We start from the raw sequence: 17,458 nt of genomic DNA, 5'->3' as shown, positions 1-17,458 counted from the left end.
GCTCTCCCCACCGGCCCCCTCCGGCCGAGCGCCCGGCTCTCCCCACCGGCCCCCTCTCCGGCCGTGCGCCCGGCTCTCCCCACCGGCCCCCTCTCCGGCCGTGCGCCCGGCTCTCCCCACCGGCCCCCTCTCCGCCGTGCGCCCGGCTCCCCCCACCGGCCCCTCTCCGGCCGAGCGCCCGGCCAGTGCCCGCTTCTCCCCGCTGGCCGCCGGGCGCGGAGAGGCCAGGCAGCAATCCGGGGCTGGTGGCAGGCCGAGCTGAGCGCATGGCTGGTCGGGGGGACGTGGGGCAGAGGAAACCGGAGAAAGTCCGGACCAGTCTCCTCCAGCGCACGCTGGCCAGGCGGGGCCCCCGGGCCAACGAGGAAACGGTCAGTGGCTCCTGTCTCGGGCCCCCGGAGCGCACGGCGTGGGGCCGGGCTGGGAGATGGCCCACAGGGCGGGGGGCACCCGGAACCCCAGACCCCAAGCCCTGCAGCTCTATTAGGCTCCAGCTCCCAGCGCCTGCAGCTCCAGCGCCCGGGCTCTGCCTCCCTCTCGTAGGACTGCGCTGAGTCAATGGGCTACTCGTGCCGCCCAGGGCTGCTCCAGCAGAGGGGTGATCGCTGCATCGGGCCTTTGCACGGGCTGACCTTAGGCCTGCCTGGGTAGCAGCCCTGGGAGCCTTTCCCATGGCCTCTTTCAGGCCCCTGGCCCAGTTCATGCTGCGGGTCTGTCCCCTCCCAGGGGCAGGGGAAACGTTTGGGAGCTCAGGGACGCTGTAGCGTTACAGGCGGAGACCTCGCCGAGCCGGCAGGGCCCCCGGCCATTCCCGAGGGCAAAGGGCAAATCAAAGCACCATCAACCGTTCCAAAAGGGCCAGTTTTCAGTTCCCCAGCGCTGCGCCGGCTGGGCACCGGGAAAGAAAGCGTCCGCTGGTCCATCGTCACATAACCGCCTGCCAAGAGCCACCACGGGCCCGCTCGCTACAGGCTGCTTTGGGCTGGGCCGTGGGGCTCCGGGGATCAGGGCCGGGCTCTGCCGTCCACTCGCTCCCCGAGTCCCTGCTGAGCATCTCATCTGAATCGCTCTGTCCTCAGCCCCCCCACTGGAGAGCAGGGCCGCTGCCGCCTGGGGCAGGCGTGTCTCGCACGACTGAGCACCGTGGCCGTGCAACGTCTCCGGCTGTGTCTGCAGAAACAGCAGGGAGGCCTGGGGCCCCTTAGGAACGGGCCGATGCTTTGTGGGCAAGACGCAGCGCCGTGCACGCCACAGAGGCAGGGCTAGAGAGCGGGGTCTGTCCGGCTGTATTGAAGCCACTATGGCCCGCGGGTTATATTCGTTTGTACAAACCCCGCCCCCCGGCAGGGTATACTCGGGGGCGGGGTATACACACATTTCTTTACTCACTTGGTGGTGAGCGGCGTGCTCCCCCCCCTTCCCCCATTGCGCAGCCTCCAGGCGGGGGGGGGGCTTATCTCCCGGTTCCTGTGTAGGAGCCCCCCCCCCTTTCCTGCAGCTGCACAGGAACCGGGAGATGAGCCCCCCCCCCCGCCTGGAGGCTGGCGGCTGCGCAGTTGCAGGACGGGGTGGGGAGCGCTCTCATTCTCCCACCCAGAGGTTGTGCAGCTGTGCGGGAACCAGGCGTAGTGAGTGCTCCCCCATCCAGAGGGTGGCTAATTCCCGCCCCCCCCCCGCACAGTCTTGTATACCCTGCGGGTTATACTCGTGCGTGGGGTATACAAGATTTTTTTTACTCAAACTGCAAAACCGGCGGGGTATATTCAGGTGCGGGTTATTCTTGGGTGCTGGGTATAGTTGCTAAAAGACAGTAGCTTGGCAAAAGAAGGGAGCTGCTATGGAGCGTAGGACAGGAGTTAACGAGGCCAATTCAGGCAGAGTGTCCTGGCCTCCTTTCCCCATAGTGGATGAGGAGGGGTGATTCTGAAGGGGGTGAGAGAGCCATTCTAAAGCCCTATTCAGTCCTAATTTGCTCCTGTTCTATCTGCAAAGGAATTGCAGCTGCAGTTTCTCTTTGTAGTCTGGGTTTGGAGGGGTGCAGGAGAAGGCTGGAAATCCCTTGCTGAGTGTCCAGGGGGGTTAGCGTGTTCTCCTGCCCGTTGTTGTCTCGATGGCCATTAATCCTGTCAGAGAGACGCCCGGTTTGGCCAGTGTCCATGGCGGGGGCATGGCTGGCACAGATCACACTGATGGATGTGCAGGTGTAGGAGCCGCTGAGGGTGCGGCTGATGCAGTTTGGCCCTGTGGTGGGGGCTTGTTTGGGTTGTAGCTTGTCAGAGGGTTGGAGCGGAGGCTGTGGGCGATGGCCACGGACGGTCTGTTCCGTTCCCTGTTGGGCCTGTGTGACGGCGCGATGGGGGTCCCCCGTCTCCTGCACCCTGAAATGGCACAAACAGACTGCACCAGCCGGTGGAATAGAGGAAGTTTATTGCCTCTCCAGGATACAGCACAGCTCAGATGTAATCTGGTCACAGAGCTGGGCTAGGATGCCTCAGGCCCCCTTGAGATGGGGGAGACTGGGCCCCTAAACTCCAGTCCCCTTCCCCTAGGCTGTCTCCTCCATGCTCCCAGCCAGCAACTCCCTAACCCTCTTCCAGCCCTGCCCCCCAGCCAGGGCAGCATTCCACCTTCCTTTGTTCCTCTCCATGGGAGGTGTCTGGCCATACTGGTTTGCATAGTGACTCATCCTGTTTTGCTGGGTCGTGGTACCCACGGCAGCCAGTGGGGGTTACCCCAGAGCCAGCAGCATAGAAACCAGCCAGGTACCCCCACTACGTCACAGCCTGTCCGGCAGTAGGTGGCGTCTGGGTAATGCAAGGAGCAGCTCTGCTCCCTCTGCCCAGCTCTGCTTCCATGCAGCCTCCCCCAAAAGGAATCACCCCACATTGGCCTTTTCTGGGATTCCCAGGGAGCACGTCAGCCCCTCCACCAGGGCGCCCCCTCCCCCACAGCAGGAACGGTGACGTTGGGAGACAGGCGCAGACCCAGGAGGAAAGGTGGCCTTGGTCGGATGCTGCTGAGCCCCCCGGCTCCCGGCAGCCGCCTGGGCCCGAGGCGCCCCATGGATTCTCATGCTCGCTGGCCGTGGGCCTCCGTCCCGATGCCCACAGGCCAAGCTGCGGGGCTGTGGCCTCGGTCAGCGTGGGCCACTGCTTCCTGCTGGGGGCACTCCCACGGAGGTGCTGCGGGCCCTGTGCCCGGGGGACGTTCTTCCAGCAGGAGCCGAGCGCCGGGGAAAGGCAGAGCCTGTTTGACCCCCGTGGGCTGGAAATCTCACCGCCCTTCCCACAGGACCAGCCCCCCCCCCCCCCGCCCCTGCCCCGCCTCCTGGGAGGTGTGTGCTCCAGGGCCTGCTGCCCCCGCCTGCCCGGCTGGCATGGATCTGTGACCCCCACCGAGCCGGGCGTGGGGAAGGAGAGGAGTCAGCCAGTGCAGGGCCACGGGTTCATCTGCCCCCTGCCCCGTCGCACTGACAGGCAGGTGGCTGGGTGCACAGAGCGGGCAGCCTCAGGGCCGGCAGGGACCCCCTGGCTCCCCGAGTCCGGCCCCCTGCTATGACCCATCGCCACCCATGAGAGCCACGAGCACAGGGTGCGCCCCTCCCCTTCCCGTTCCGCCTTCACCCCATCTCGGCGCCTCCCGCTGCCAGCCCTGCCCTCCGCAGGCTCTGAGCCCCAGCCGGCCTCTCTCCCCCTCCAGAAATCCCTTCTGCACAGGCTGGTGTTGCTGGCTAAGATCGCCCCCGAGCTGGCCGACAAACGGGACCTAGCAGGTCAGTGTCTGCGGGGCCGGAAAGGGCCCTAGGGCCAGGCACACACCGATTGGCAGCAGCTGGCCAGGGCGCCTGACCGACAGCCCCAAGGGCTGCATGACGTGGCGTGGGAGACGGCGGCAGCTACGGGGCTGGAGCCCTGCTTGCCTGCTCCAGGGCGGGGGAGCTGGGCTAGAGAAGGGTGGCGGAGGCCCCCAGCTCAGCCATGGGGGGACGGCAGCTGGGTACTGTTGCTGGGCGCAGAGCTAGCGCCCCATTGAGATGTGTGGGGCACCGAGAGCGTCTCAGGCCCGGGCAGCTGCCACCCCCAGGCCGCATTTCTGGGCTCGGTTCTCGTTTAAAGGCCGGGTGGATGTTCCAGCTCAGCCCAAGGGGAAGGGCCCATCTGCCCCTGGACCACGCCGGCCCTGCGAGCGGGCCTGGGGAGCCCAGGCTGCACGGGCTGGCTGGCTCCTCCTTCACCCCTGGGAGGTGCAGGTGCCAGCGAGGGGAGTGCGCCGGGCAGCCACGGGGGGCCCATGGCGATGCCTGTACACACGGCAGCCCGGGAACACCTGTCCTGGCTGCAAGAGGCTGCCACGCCCTGGGTGCCCATGTGCACTCTGAGCCGGACAGCGCCCTGGGGCATCACGACACGGGGGAGGGACCCGCAGCCTGGAGAAGGGGCAGCTGCAGGAGCCTGGGGCTGGCTGCTCTGCTGGCCCCTCCCGGCAAACGCCGTGTGGGTGGGTTCTCCGCAGGGCACTGGCAACGCCTCTTGCTGAGCCTGCAGCGCTGCTACCCGGGCGAGGGGGTCACGGGCCTCGTGCTGCTCTATCCCACCTACGTGGTGCACGCCCTGGAGGTACCGGGCCAGCGGGCGGGGGGCTGGCCACAAACGGCCGGGAATGTCAAAGAACGGGGTCGGAACCAGGGGGACTTGGGATTAGCTGCGCCCCAGCCCCGTTCCTTCCCATGTCAGCCCCACCCCCCTGCTGCCCTCCCGCCACAGCCTGGCCCAGGGAGAGGGTAGCAACAGCTGGGAGGGCGGGAGCCGGGGGCTAGAACCCCCTCGACCTCACTGGAGAACCACTGCCCTGCAGCAGATGCCCCCCCCCAGCCTCGCCTCGCTCCTGGTACCCCCAGCATCTCACTCAAAGGGTCCATTCCCCGTCCCAGGCCTCAGCCCCCAACACAAAATCAAAGGGGCTAGTCTCCCTGCAACCCCACGATGTGTGGACCCACTCTTGCCCCCAATCACAGTCTGAGGGCCTCAGACCTAGCTCACCCACCCCACACAGAAGAGCCGCAGGCCTGACGCCCCCACGCCAGCCTCTGAGTGCCCCCCCCCCGGGCATCCGAGGCTCCTCCCACTGCCTCGGCGGCAGCCCAGGGCACCAGGCGGGATGTGGCCAGAGGGGTTGGTGCAGCCAATGAGGTTGCTCTTTTGCAGGCCTCCAGCGAGGTGCTGTACGCCGTCCTGCGGGACCTGCGGGACATGCAGCCCCAGCAGCACAGGTGAGGGCCGGAGGGCTGTGGCCACGCAGTGCAGAGTGCCCGCACGAGGCCGATGGCGGCTGGGCTGGGCGCGGGACCCGAACCTGGGCCCTAGCAGCACGCGCCCCTGCTGCGGTTGGCTGGCAGGCGGCAGCTAAGACAAGCGAGCAAGAGTCAGGGGCTGGACACCGACACGGGGCAAATTCGGCCTGGGAATACGGGCTCCAGTTTTAATTAGCCACTGGGACAACTTCCCAAGGGCCATACTGGGGTCTGCCCCCATGCAAAGGTTTCAATCAAGGGTGGGTGTTTTCTGGTAGGACCTGCTCCAGGAATTGGGGCAGGGGCGAGCGTGTCTCTGGCCAGTGTTCTCCCAGCAGCCAGACTGGCCACCAGGGTCCCCTTTGGCCTTGGAACCTGTGTCTCTCCCTGTCTTTAGCGGGTCTAGCCAGCAGGGGGCGCTGCAGCCACAGCCCCGGGGCACCGTCCCCCCAGCCAGGGGGAGCGCGGCTCCCGGGCGGAGGCTGCCGGCTGCCAGCTGAGGGGAGCCCCTGGGCCCGGAGGCTGGCTGGGACCAGACGCTCTCTGGCGCCCTCTAGAGGGGCAAGGGGAAACCGGCGGCTTTGCGCCAATCCGGTAGAAGATTCATTTGCATATTGCGCTCCCTGCCAGCACCTTGCTGCCAGTCTCCGCCCCGGGCCGGTGTCGCCTGAGCCATGCCAGGCTCCTGCCGCGCCGGTTTTGCCCGGGGATGAGGCCTCGGGAGGCAGGTGGCGCCCCCCTGTTAATCCCAGAGGGGTGGTGTCCCCTCCCCCTTGCTGATCCCGCTGCCCTGCCTGTCCCAGGGCCCTAGTCCTGGAGCCCAAGATCCTGGTGCTGTCCCACGACATTCCCGCCCGGCTCTTCCAGCAGTGGAGCTACAAGGTGCTGGCCGTGCCCAGCAGGCACCTGGGCTACGACGCCTCCCGCCAGGAGCCAGTGGAGGCCGTCGCTGGCGAGTGCCTGGCCCTGCTCCTGAAACTGGGGGTGCATCTGCAGAAATACCCCAAGGTAAGGGCCCCGAGCCCCCTATTGCGGGTCGGGCGTTCTGTGTGCCCCCCCATACAGCCCCACTGACCTGTCCAGCCGTTCAGGTTGATCGTCAGGGCTGGCTCCCAGCAGGTGGGCACACTCGGGGGTTATGCTTGTGGTACACTGGGGGGCATGCTCTGGGGGTACGCTTGGAGGTACACTGGGGGGCATGCTCTTGGGGTACACTGGGGGCATGCTCTGGGGGTATGCTTGGGGTACACTGGGGGCATGCTCTGGGGGTACGCTTGGGGTACACTGGGGGGCATGCTCTGGGGGGTACGCTTGGGGGTACACTGGGGGGCATGCTCTGGGGGTACGCTTGGGGGTACACTAGGGGGCATGCTCTGGGGGTACGCTTGGGGGTACACTGGGGGCATGCTCTGGTGGTACACTGGGGGCATGCTCTGGGGGGTACGCTTGGGGGTACACTGGGGGGCATGCTCTGGGGGTACGCTTGGGGGTACACTAGGGGGCATGCTCTGGGGGTACGCTTGGGGGTACACTGGGGGGCATGCTCTGGTGGTACACTGGGGGCATGCTCTGGGGGTACGCTTGGGGGTACACTGGGGGGCATGCTCTGGGGGTACGCTTGGGGTACACTGGGGGCATGCTCTGGTGGTACACTGGGGGCATGCTCTGGGGGGTACGCTTGGGGGTACACTGGGGGGCATGCTCTGGGGGTATGCTTGGGGGTACACTGGGGGGCATGCTCTGGGGGTACGCTTGGGGGTACACTAGGGGGCATGCTCTGGGGGTACGCTTGGGGGTACACTGGGGGCATGCTCTGGTGGTACACTGGGGGCATGCTCTGGGGGGTACGCTTGGGAGTACACTGGGGGGGCATGCTCTGGGGGTACGCTTGGGAGTACACTGGGGGCATGCTCTGGGGGTACGCTTGGGGGTACACTGGGGGGCATGCTCTGGGGGTACGCTTGGGAGTACACTGGGGGCATGCTCTGGGGGTACGCTTGGGGGTACACTGGGGGCTTGCTCTGGGGGTATGCTTGGGGTACACTGGGGGCATCCTCTGGGGGTACGCTTGGGGTACACTGGGGGGCATGCTCTGGGGGTACACTGGGGGCTTGCTCTGGGGGTACACTTGGGGTACACTGGGGGGGCGGCAGAGCAGCCAGTCGATGGCTGCAGACGTGCGGTTCCCCCTCCAGCATGAGCTGAGTGACTGAGGATTTCTTGTCTCATCTGATTTCCAGGGCCCCCCAAACCTCCCGGATGCTGCTCTGGAGAAGGTCCCCAACTTGATTATTCCCCAGGACACCATCTGCCACCTCCTGGAGTGCAGGGAGCTCCTGAGCCCGGCCCAGTTCCTGCAGGCCTACGACTCCCCCTTGAATGTGGTCTTGGACTCAGGTACGCGCCGCGGGCCGGGTGCGCGGTGCCGGGCTGTGCATGCTTGTGTCCAAGGGCCCAGGCTGACTTGTGTAGGGCTCGTTGCACGTGCCCAGGCAGCGACACTGCACCTGGGAACTGGTCCTGCGCGTGGGAAAACCAAACCAGCCTCCAAGGGTTGGACACAGCACCTGGGAGGTTTGGGGGGGGGGCCCTGGAAATCAGATGAGGCAAGAAAAATCTCAGCCTCAAAGCCGAAGGGGCACTGCTGGGAGGAAGCTCACAACACTTCCAGTGCCCCCCCAAAAAGTGAGCTTGCTGCTCCCGTCACCAGCGCGTGATTATCAAGGGGGACCCAGAAGAGACGGGCTGGCAACAGAGTCCGAGCTGCGCTAACACTTCGCTCCTGCTTCAAGGGCGCGTGTTGGGACGCGACAACCCGTACGCTGCCTAGGGCTCTTCGCAAGCCGCCGGGGCGGGGCGCTGGCCACGGGGACGGGCGCGGCAGGGCATGCTCACGCAGTCCGCGGCTGCCTTGCCCTGCGGGTGTTCACAGACCCTCGGCGGAAAGCAAACCTCGCGTCTCCAACCTGTGCTGTAGGGCGCCCCCCTCCCCGCGCCCTGCACCCAGCGGGGAGTTTCATTGCTGCACATTTATCGCCGGCCCCAGACCCGCGTCGGTCTCTGCCGCTCCTGCGCTGCCCTGGCGCGTGCTGCCAGCCAAACCCCAGTGTCTCAAACGCCCCATTCCCACGGCCCGGCTGCTTAGCGCACAGTGGGGCTGGTGCATCTCGCGCAGAGCGGTGCCCAGTCTCCACCGCTCCTTCCCTGCTGGTTGGTTTCTGTAGGTACATTTGCAGCAGCAGGAAACGGCCAAGAAATCCCGCGGCGCCTGCTGGTTCCTGAGGCAGTCGGGCCCGGCTGTTCTCCGCTCCCAGGCACGACCAGGCATGCTCCGCAGGCGCAGCTCCAGCTGCCCACGGCTGTTCTGACGGGCCCTCTCCCCTCTCCCTTTCCAGAGCGTGTGTGGCCACTGCCCGCCCAGGTGCGGCTGGACAGCGGGAGCCCGTGACTGGCAGGAATCGGGCCCATGGTCTGAGACCGGAGGGCTGTGGGCACAGGCCAGGTGCTGCTCCAGCCACAGCGGGCCACACCGGGCTCAGAGTGTGGCTGATCTCGGCCTGCGATTACGGGAAACATCCAAGGGCAGCCCGGGAGAGCGGGCGGAGGAGCCCGTGTCTCCCCAGTGGAATTCTGGGCTCGGATGGACACATGGATTTCCCTGTAAGCAGATGGGGATTAGCCGGCCACTGGTTACCTGCCTGTGATACCTGTCCAAAGCTGAGCTCCGGTCTCGTGGGGGGGGGGGGGACGACAGCTACGGCCTGGGCAGAGCTGGGGGGCCCTGTAGCCAGTGTTTCCTGTAAGCTGAGTGCTTGGGCGGCTGAGTGCTAGGAGCGATTTACCACCTGTGACGTAGCGGGGGGGTACCTTGCTGGTTGCTGTGCTGGGCAGTGGGTTGTGAGTGACCTCCACTGGCTGCTGGCTGCAGCATGGCCCAGCAGGGCAGGGGATGAGTCATTATGCAAAGGGGGCTCCGAACCTGTCTGACCAGTTATCTCCCAGGGAGCGGATCAATGGGAAGAAGGGGAGTGGAGCCCTGGCTGGGGGCAGGGCTGGAAGTGAGTGAGTTAGTTTCTGTCTGGGAGCATGGAGGAGACAGCCTAGGGAAAGGGGCTGGGATTTAGGGGCCCAGTCTCCCCCATCTCAAGGGGGGCTGAGGTATCCTAGGCCTGCCCTGTGACCAGATGACATCTGTGCTGTATCCTGGAGAAGCAATAAACTCCCTCTGTTCTACTGGCTGGTGGAGTCTGTCCATGCCATTATGGGGGTGCTGGAGATGGGAAAACCCCAACGCGCCATCACACCACCCAGCTGATTAGCAGAGCACCCACAGCCAGCAGTATGTGTGTCTACTGGTGGTGCACATTCACACATGCCTGGGTGCACAGAAGAACATTTATTCTGCACGCACATGGAAACAAAAAGAGAGGACATACTGCCTGCAGCCCAGGCTAGCTCCTCATTACACGCCTGCTCCAGCAGCCCTGGGCAACGGTCGGGTTCGGTCTGAGCGCAGGGTCTGGTGTGCGCTGAGGGAGGCGGAAGGTGCAGCAGCTCCAGGGATTGTACCGTGCGCGAGCGGGATGAGGTGGGCGGCTGAGCGGGCGGCAGCTCTGGCCTCGCCGGAGCCGTGGGGCCCTGCTCAAGGCTGTCGCCAGTCTCACGGTGAGGGCAGGTTCCCTTACAGCTCCCGTCTCCAGGGCTAAGGAAGTGTCCCGCTGCCAGACCATTCGTGAAAATGCTCCACAGTCCCGGGGCCGAGCCAACCCCTGCAAGGCCCCGCTGAACAGAGGCGCTTGAGGCCGGCTCTGCTTGCAGTTACATCGGAGAGCGGCCGGTAGCCAGCTGCCAACCCAGCAAAGCGCCCTGACACTTGGTATCAGGCTCGGTTTTGATACACGTGGTCGTGTGCTTCCCCCGTCCAATGCCTCACCACGGAGTGGCCCACGTCAGCGCCATCACCTTTATAACCCACCTCTGAGCCTGCAGCGTCCTTACCCCCGTGGGGAGGCCGTTTCCCGGGCTGAGCGAGAGGGACGGAGCCCCGCCTGACTCGCAGGGCCCAGGTGGAGTTGGTGGGGGAGGCTGGCAGGAAAGCCCAAAATTCACTGGCAAACTGCCTGGCTTTGCTTTAGGGCAGTTGGGGGCAAACTGAGGCCTGGGGCAGCACCCGGCTCACCAGACCTTCTAAGCTGCAGAGCAGGTTTGGGGCTTGCCTTGCCCTGGGCATGCAGGGCTACCTGGCCGTGTCGCCACCTCGGAGCTGGAGGGGGGAACCTGCCAATGCTTCTGGGAGCTGCTTGAGGTAAGTGCTGCCCAGGGCCTGCACCCAGAACCTCCACCTGTGGCATGGGGGGGGGGGCTGTCTGCTCTGTGACCCGGGGTCCCCCTGCGCTGTGATGGGAGATTCCCACCGACTCTCCCAAATGTGGATTAACCCAGACACCAGGCTCAGCCTCCGGGGGAGGGAGACAAAGGGAGGAGGGCGGAGACAGCTGGGGGCAGGGCTGGAAGAGAGTTTTAGTTTCTGTCTGGAATCACGGAGGACGCAGCCTAAGTAAGGGGCTGGGATTTAGGGGCCCAGGCTCCCCCATCTCAAGGGGGGCTGAGGCATCCTAGGCCTGCCCTGTAACCGGATTCCATCTGTGCTGTGCTGTACCCTGGAGAAGCAATAAACTCCCTCTGTGCTACTGTCTGGTAGAGTCTGTCCGTGCCACTACGGGGGTGCAGGAGTTGGGGGAACCCTGATGCACCGTCACCCCACCCCACCACCCTGATCCCCCTCCTGCCGGTTGATACCAGCTGGAGCATCCTGCACCCCAAACCCATAGCCTCAACCCCTCACATGGTTCCCAGCCCCCTGCCCCAGCCCCGAGCCTTCTCCTGTCCGCTGAAGGCTTCGATCCAAGGCCCAAGCCGCCTCCTGCACCCCAACCCCTTCATCTCCAGCCCCTCAATCCCAGCTCAGATTACCCCCAAACTCTTCAATCCCAGCCCAGATTACTCCACACCCCTCAATCCCAGGTCGGACTACCCAAACCCCCTCAAGCTGGCCCCACCCCAACCCCCGAGTTTGTGCCCGATCTTCGCCCACTGCACAATTTCCATACAGAAAAAGTTTGCCTGCCCCTGCTGGAGGGAGACATTGAAAAGTCCTCCTGGACCCCCCCCCCCCCCCGCGGCTTGTGCAGCACCATGTGTGTGGGGGAGTGATGCTCTAGACCTGCCCGTGGGCAGACCAGGTCTCGCGGTTGCTGACTTTGTCAGCGTTTGCTCAGACCAAGCCCTGTGCTGGCCACTGCTCTTGAGACCTGGCCCAAAGTCACCCAGAGGAGCCACCACCACGAGCTGAGTTCTCCCCCTGACAAGCACAGGAGCCTCCCTGGACGCCACCAGAGACTCGCTCTGGCTACTGATTTTGCCTAGAAGCCACCCAGATACCATGGTGACGGGCTGCAGGCTAAGGCCCTGAGAATGGCAAGGTTTTCTCGCTGATGGACCCCCACCCCCAGCCCTTCTGATCCCTCCACGTCCTCGCAGAAGAGACACAGCGAAAGCGGCACTGGCGGCTGCAGACAGCTGTAGTGGATTCTGCTTTACTGAGAACACGGTTCAGGGCCAGGTGGGGGTCGGGCGAATCAAGCATCTGGCTTCTTTCAAGGAGCAGCTCCGGGCGCCGCTATGTCGAGACAGAGTGGGAGACGCAAACCTGCAGGCCTTCGGCGGGAACTGCTGCAACACAAGACGCTGACTCTATGTGAGGAGAAGAACCCAGCTTTGCCAACCGATTTGACAGCAATTTGCACGTTTATTTCAGGCGATTTTGCTCTACACTCCCCCCCCCGCCCCCAGTACAGTTTGGGTGATGAGCTGCACTTACGACCTGTGCAAAGAAGCTGTAACATCCTAACTTTGCGACGACGGTGGTGAGAGGCTAATTCTTCCTACATTTATATCGGCTCCAGGGTGGAGGTGGGTGGGGGTGCAAGCGTTTCAGTTTCCACTGTACATTTGTACACCCGTTCAGATGGAATGGCTCAAATAAAACGAATATATAGAGATCTATTTGATATATACAAATATAGACGGACTCTCTCTGCAGACAGATCTATAGATATACGCATCTCTTTCAAAAGGGTGAAAGGGTAAAGTTGTCTTTGCATGCACCACCAAACCCTCTGCTCTACCCCCCCAAACAAAACAGGGACCGAAGGCCCAGCGCTTAGCGAGCGGTGATCAAGTCCCTGGTGACACATCCCTGGTGTTTTGCCTGCCCCTCCCTTTGCAGACACACAAGTACGTGGCACGTGGGGGGGGGGGCAGGGTAGGAATTTGGCTGGGAGGAGAGGGCCTCTGGCCAAATATCACCTCACAAAGCAGGGTGTGGGAACGTACCGGAGCTCATTATTGCTATTCAAAGCACGGCCTGGCTCTCCAGCAGAGGCACCGTTCATGCCAACAGGGCCCGTCTCCCTCGCCCGGGCCACTCCCACCACCGTGATCCCAAGAGGAACGGTGGCGCCAGGTTCCTCGCCAAACCGCCGGCTGCAGCTCAGCCAGGGAGAAGTTTCCTGGCCCCCAAGGAGTCAAGCTCACAAAGAAACAACCGAAGAAAAAGTAGCCCCCGCCGAGACACGGAGGCCAACGCCCTCCTGGAGACCACGCTGCTGGTGGTATCCCAAGGCGGCCATTTTGGCAGACAGTCTGGAGAACACCAGGCTCGTAAGGGTTAAAGAGGAAACCTTCCCCCGAATGGGCACTGACAATGAGCAGGAAACTCAATAGGCCGCAGGGCAAGGATTTCCCCAGGACCGGGGCAAGGGGTCGTGCTCCTTCCCTGTCTGCTCCCGCGGGTGGAATCCTACAAGCTGGACCGACCGGGCACCATGGCTGCAGGGACCCTCCTTTCCCCACACGGAAGAGCAGCAGGGAATGCGTGTGCTAAGGGGCAGAGGGGCTTGGGGTGAGTCAGGGGGACACGTAGGCACCAAGTCAAAAGGCAAAGTTTGGAAAAGGCAAAACAAACCCATGGAAATAAATAACCGGGACTGCTCCCGAAATGCATTTTGCAACTGAGACAGGCTGTCCCCGTGGGCCGCGAGTTTCCCGCGTCTGTGCAGCCAGCTCCCGCCGGCACGGGGCCCTGTCTGAGAGCGAGCCCTGCCCGGCGACGGCCCGGACAGCCGCGGCTACGGGATCACATGTATGTACAAATGAGTCCATGGGGGGGAGGCGATGTCATAGGGCAGTGCTTTCCGACTCCTCCTCTTCCGAATCGCCTTTCCCTGCCACGGAATGTCTCTGGCTTTGCTCCAGCAGCTCTCGGCGGGGGGCAGCATCCCCCTCGACGTATATCGACGGGACGTCAAAGCGGACGAGATCTGCAAGCGGGCACAGAAAGGCAGAGGTCAGAGAAGGTGCCGGAGGGACCTGCTCGGGCAGACAGAGCTCGGGCAGAGCTGCTTTTTCTCAGCGGCAAAACCGTGTCTCGGGCTAGGCGGTGTTAATGCTGGAGCACAGGGATGTCATAATAGAGTCTCGTTTGCACCTTCCCGTCTCCTCACTTCCTCCTGGATCTGGGGCACCGCGGCTGCAGCAGTGGCCTCAGGCCTGGTCGGACCGGGCACAAGCGCCGAGCCCTGTGGCTTTCCGCAATACGGGGCCGAAACTAGCCCTGTCTACTCCCCCTTGGGTCTGCTCCGGGCCCCCCTTGCTCTTTGCAAACTCACCATAGTCCCCTTCCATCCTTCCCGTCCAGACATCTCCCCTCCCGTTCCGTGGCCACCGAGAGCTGGTCGCGAGGCCCCCCCAGTGCCTAGGCTACTTGTGAAAGTCTCCAGGGCTTTTCCTTCTCCTGCACCGAGGGCTGGTTCCTCTCCCCTGCCAGTATTCGGCCCCTCCCTAGTACGGCAGGAGGGGCTGCTTGCGTGGGGGAGGCGGAGGCTAAACCCACTCTCCCACACAACCCTACTAGGTTTTGAAGGAGAAGTCCAGGCCCCCCACCCTCTGTGCACCCCCCTTTTCCTGTCTCATAGGGCAAAGAGCGACCCATGAGGCCTGGGCCGGTGTGAGGGCACAGCACTCGCCACAGCCCGCGGCGAAGGGTCGAGTGCGCCGGTTGCAAATACAGCGTCACTCTGTTGGGGGGGGGTCTTCTGGGAATTCCCCCTCCCCATTTACCCCTATTCCCCCCTCAAGCAGCCTGCGTAGAGCCAATTGCTCTTCTGAGGAGGCCCTGCACCGACGGCGGGAGCTGCTAGGGAGACGCAGGCGCTGAGGGTGCGACGTCTGCAGCCTCGCAGCCCCTCATAGCCCAGGGAACAAGGGGCCTCTGGGCTGCTCCCGCCGGGCAGAGCGAGCCGCTGCACCCGCGCCACATGGATTTCCACAGGCCGGCAGAAGGCTCCGGGGCCCGGTGGGCTCCAGCCACACATGGAGGCTGTTCCCCGGGCCCGGCGGCAGCCTCCTGCCACACCCGCCCTGGTGGCCGTTCCCACAGGCTCCTGGGGACCCCAAACAGTCCCATTCCCAGAGGAACAGGTCCTGGAAATGCCCAGCTGTGGCTGAAGAAAACAGCCCAGCCAGCGCGGGCGAGGCAGGACCAGTCGCTCTGTGCCGCACTTCCTCACTCCAGGTGGGGACGGGGGAAGTCAGTCCGTGGCCGAGGAAGGCAGAGCCAGACGGGGACCCTGCGTACTGTCAGTCCTGGTCCAACTCGCCTCGTCTGACGCCTCCTCCCTCCCGCCCCGGCTCTGTGCTGCGCTGAGCCCCACTTCACACCGAGGGAAGGTGGGTCGCTGGGGGCAGAGAGCCCAGGACCGGCACCGCCTGCCAGGCAGCCAGGCCACGGCTCTGGGCTTAAGGTCAGTCGGCTGTGCAGAGGAGGGACACTCCCGGACCCATGGGTGCCTACTGGGAGGGGGCAGGAGGCTGGGGCATGGGGACTGGAGAGATTGGAGAAACAGGCGCCGGGTTTTCTGATCTCCTGCCTGGAGCCCTGGGGAGGAGCAAGCTGGAGTCCCGGAGCGAAAGGCCCGTGTGCAGACGGAGAGGCTCCGGGGTGCCCTCAGCCCTGGGAGAGCACCCACACGTGGCGTGGAACACGTGGCACGCAGGGCCCCGGCTGACTGGGAGGGCTGAGCGGGCCCACGTTTTCAGCGAGCTCCTGAGCCTGCCGTGGGGCAGTGCGAAGTGGCTCACAGAGCTGGAGGGCTAGCAGCCCCTCCCGCAGCCGAGCCGTTCGTACGGGATGCCTGAGGCCGTCTCTTCCCGGCTGCCAGACGAGTGGCTGCGGAAAACGGGCCTGGCCAGGGGGACTAGGGGTGCGGCTGCCACCCGTGGTGCCAGGGATCGAGATTGTAGCTGCTTTAGGGTTGCCAGGTGTTTGGGTTCTCGGGCTAGTAGAAAAGGGGACCTGGCTGTGCCCGGTGTCTGGTTACTATGGGGGTTGGGGGGGGGGAGGTGCCCCCACTAGCCCCTGCTTGCCTGGGGCTGCCTCCTACCTGGGTCTCTTGGGCAGGCAGGCAGCAGCTCCCACGCCCGCCTCCAGCAGAGGGAGCCCCCGCGGCAAGCGGGGATGGGGGCGCAGGGGGAGGAAAGGAGGCGGGGGAGTGAGCGGGGCGTAAGGGTAGGGCCTGGGGGAAGTGGGAGGGGGCAGGGCAGGGGGGTAGGTCTCAGAGGCGAGGCAGTTTTAACGTTTGAATAAGAGGGCCTGTCGTATGGAGCTGAGATAAGCTCCCTGCTAAGCAGCCTCGGGAGACCGTTCCCATGGGCGAGGAACCCGCCAGGAGCGACGGGGCACTCGCAGCAAGCCAGGCTGTGCTGGTTGGGGACTGGCAGGCTTGGGCCCATGCCCGTTCCCGTTAGCCAACAGCCTGGCCCCTGGCAGTGTGATGCTCTCGCAGGGCTGGGCCTTGCCCGCGGCTGGGGGAGCAAGTGTCTGTGGAGGGGCGGGAGGAGGATATCCAAACCTCGTCTGACCTACACGGGAATCCCTTCCCTTCTCCCTGCTATGGAGACAGGAGCAAGAATTCTAGGCGGGGCGGCGCATTAGGGCTGGTCTGCCGTGCGGCGTTTGCTCCCCCCCTTCGCTTGGACTGGCAGCACAGCGTAGCTGGCGGTCCAGGCTTTGCCTAGGCGCAGCGAGAGAATTCTGTCTGGGGTCCGGTTACAGGAAACACCCGCTCACAGCTGGCGCTCACCCGCGGGGGCAGCCCTGCGCACACCCGCCCAGTTCACAGGCCGTCAGACTGTGCGGTGCGCGCGTTGGGGTGACAGCTCTGAGGGCAGGTAGAGTTACACCGGTGGGGCACTGCACTGACTTAACGAGGCCCGGTTTTCTTAACCGGGCTGCTCCGTCCCACGGCCCCTGAGGCTCAGCGCTTTGCCTCTGACACGAGGCTCTTCACGCTACAGCGCATCTGCAGGCGCGTTTTCTCAGTGCGCGTTTCCAGAGCGCTCCTGGACAGAGCCAGTAAGCGCCCCTAGTGGTGCCAACGCTCCCACTCCCTGCAAAACGCCCAATCAATGCCATTCAAGGCGGCAATATCATGACATCCCTTCTGATAAACAATCCATGAAATGGAAGAGGGAGAAATTATTCATCCAGGTCAGTTCTAAGCCAGGGTTGGGAGGGGAAGGTTCGGAGCTGGTCACAGGACTGTTCATTTAGCGATTTCAATATACACAGGGGGTGGGAACAAAGGCAGCGGATCCAGGAAGCAAGAGAAACCAGTTTACCAATAACGTCATTATTGGTGAACTTGGGAGATGGTCCCAGTCCCGAGAAGCCATGCAGTTCCGGTTCAGCGAGCCCCATGCACAGGCCAGAGAGCAAGATGAATTAGTGGTGGCTTGGATGCCCCAGCCAGCTGCTGGAGGTCAGTCGGGGAGGGAGGGGGGAAGGGGTTAGCTTTTCAAGTGCCAGAGAGGGGAGGTATGCATGGGAACTCCAGCTTACCCTGAGAATCCCCCTCACACCTATCCAATATTGCATCACTCGCCTCAAACCGCTGCAAGGACACAATCAGAGGGTTGGGAGAAAAGAAACAAAACCAAGCAGCAACAAGGAGACAAGAACACAACAGAAACACGGTTCAGAGCATTGCGACTGACACGTGAGAAAACAGAACACAGAATATAGTACAGTGCAGACACTAGCGCCCCACA

The 17,458-nt window shown here is 64.0% G+C and overlaps 2 protein-coding genes across 8 annotated transcripts in view; one reads left to right on the top strand and one right to left on the bottom strand.

Annotated features, from left to right (window-relative positions):
- The first annotated feature begins 243 nt into the window (after window positions 1-243).
- Window positions 244-9,221, top strand: LOC142819080 (testis-expressed protein 47-like). Of its 3 annotated transcripts, XM_075903502.2 has the most exons (7): window positions 244-371; window positions 3,700-3,772; window positions 4,513-4,616; window positions 5,205-5,269; window positions 6,094-6,298; window positions 7,531-7,687; window positions 8,686-8,871. In XM_075903502.2, the coding sequence occupies exons 1-7, from the start codon at window positions 267-269 to the stop codon at window positions 8,736-8,738; spliced, it is 762 nt and encodes a 253-aa protein (XP_075759617.1). In that variant the 5' UTR covers window positions 244-266; the 3' UTR covers window positions 8,739-8,871. The 3 variants fall into 3 exon arrangements, with proteins under 3 accessions (XP_075759617.1, XP_089628119.1, XP_075759615.2); XM_089771993.1 differs by lacking the exon at window positions 4,513-4,616 and having other exon boundaries at window positions 8,686-9,221; XM_075903500.2 differs by lacking the exons at window positions 244-371; window positions 3,700-3,772 and having other exon boundaries at window positions 3,779-4,616.
- A 2,668-nt stretch (window positions 9,222-11,889) lies between these two features.
- The window catches only part of ARHGAP44 (Rho GTPase activating protein 44), a 113,881-nt gene continuing 108,312 nt past the window's right edge, over window positions 11,890-17,458 (bottom strand). For 2 of the 5 annotated variants that reach the window (XM_089771992.1, XM_075903492.2), the window contains exon 21: window positions 11,890-13,671. In XM_089771992.1, the coding sequence (XP_089628118.1) occupies window positions 13,529-13,671 (143 nt within the window). In that variant the 3' untranslated portion in view covers window positions 11,890-13,528. Of the gene's footprint in view, window positions 13,672-17,249; window positions 17,302-17,458 lie in introns of all 5 variants that reach the window. The other 3 variants (XM_075903498.2, XM_075903497.2, XM_089771991.1) reach the window with 2 other exon arrangements.

Source organism: Pelodiscus sinensis, chromosome 20 (genome assembly GCF_052426305.1).
Source record: "Pelodiscus sinensis isolate ZL-2025 chromosome 20, ASM5242630v1, whole genome shotgun sequence".
Lineage (NCBI taxonomy): Eukaryota > Metazoa > Chordata > Testudines > Trionychidae > Pelodiscus > Pelodiscus sinensis.
The sequence above is the reverse complement of the archived record's forward strand: the minus strand, read 5'-3'. Positions and strand labels throughout refer to the sequence as shown.

Coding starts and splice junctions, on each gene's coding strand:
- LOC142819080 (XM_075903500.2), top strand. CDS start 3,978: ATGGGGGGACGGCAGCTGGGTACTGTTGCTGGGCGCAGAGCTAGCGCC. Junction 6,299..7,530: donor ATCTGCAGAAATACCCCAAG/GTAAGGGCCCCG, acceptor TCTGATTTCCAG/GGCCCCCCAAACCTCCCGGA. Junction 7,688..8,685: donor GAATGTGGTCTTGGACTCAG/GTACGCGCCGCG, acceptor CTCCCTTTCCAG/AGCGTGTGTGGCCACTGCCC.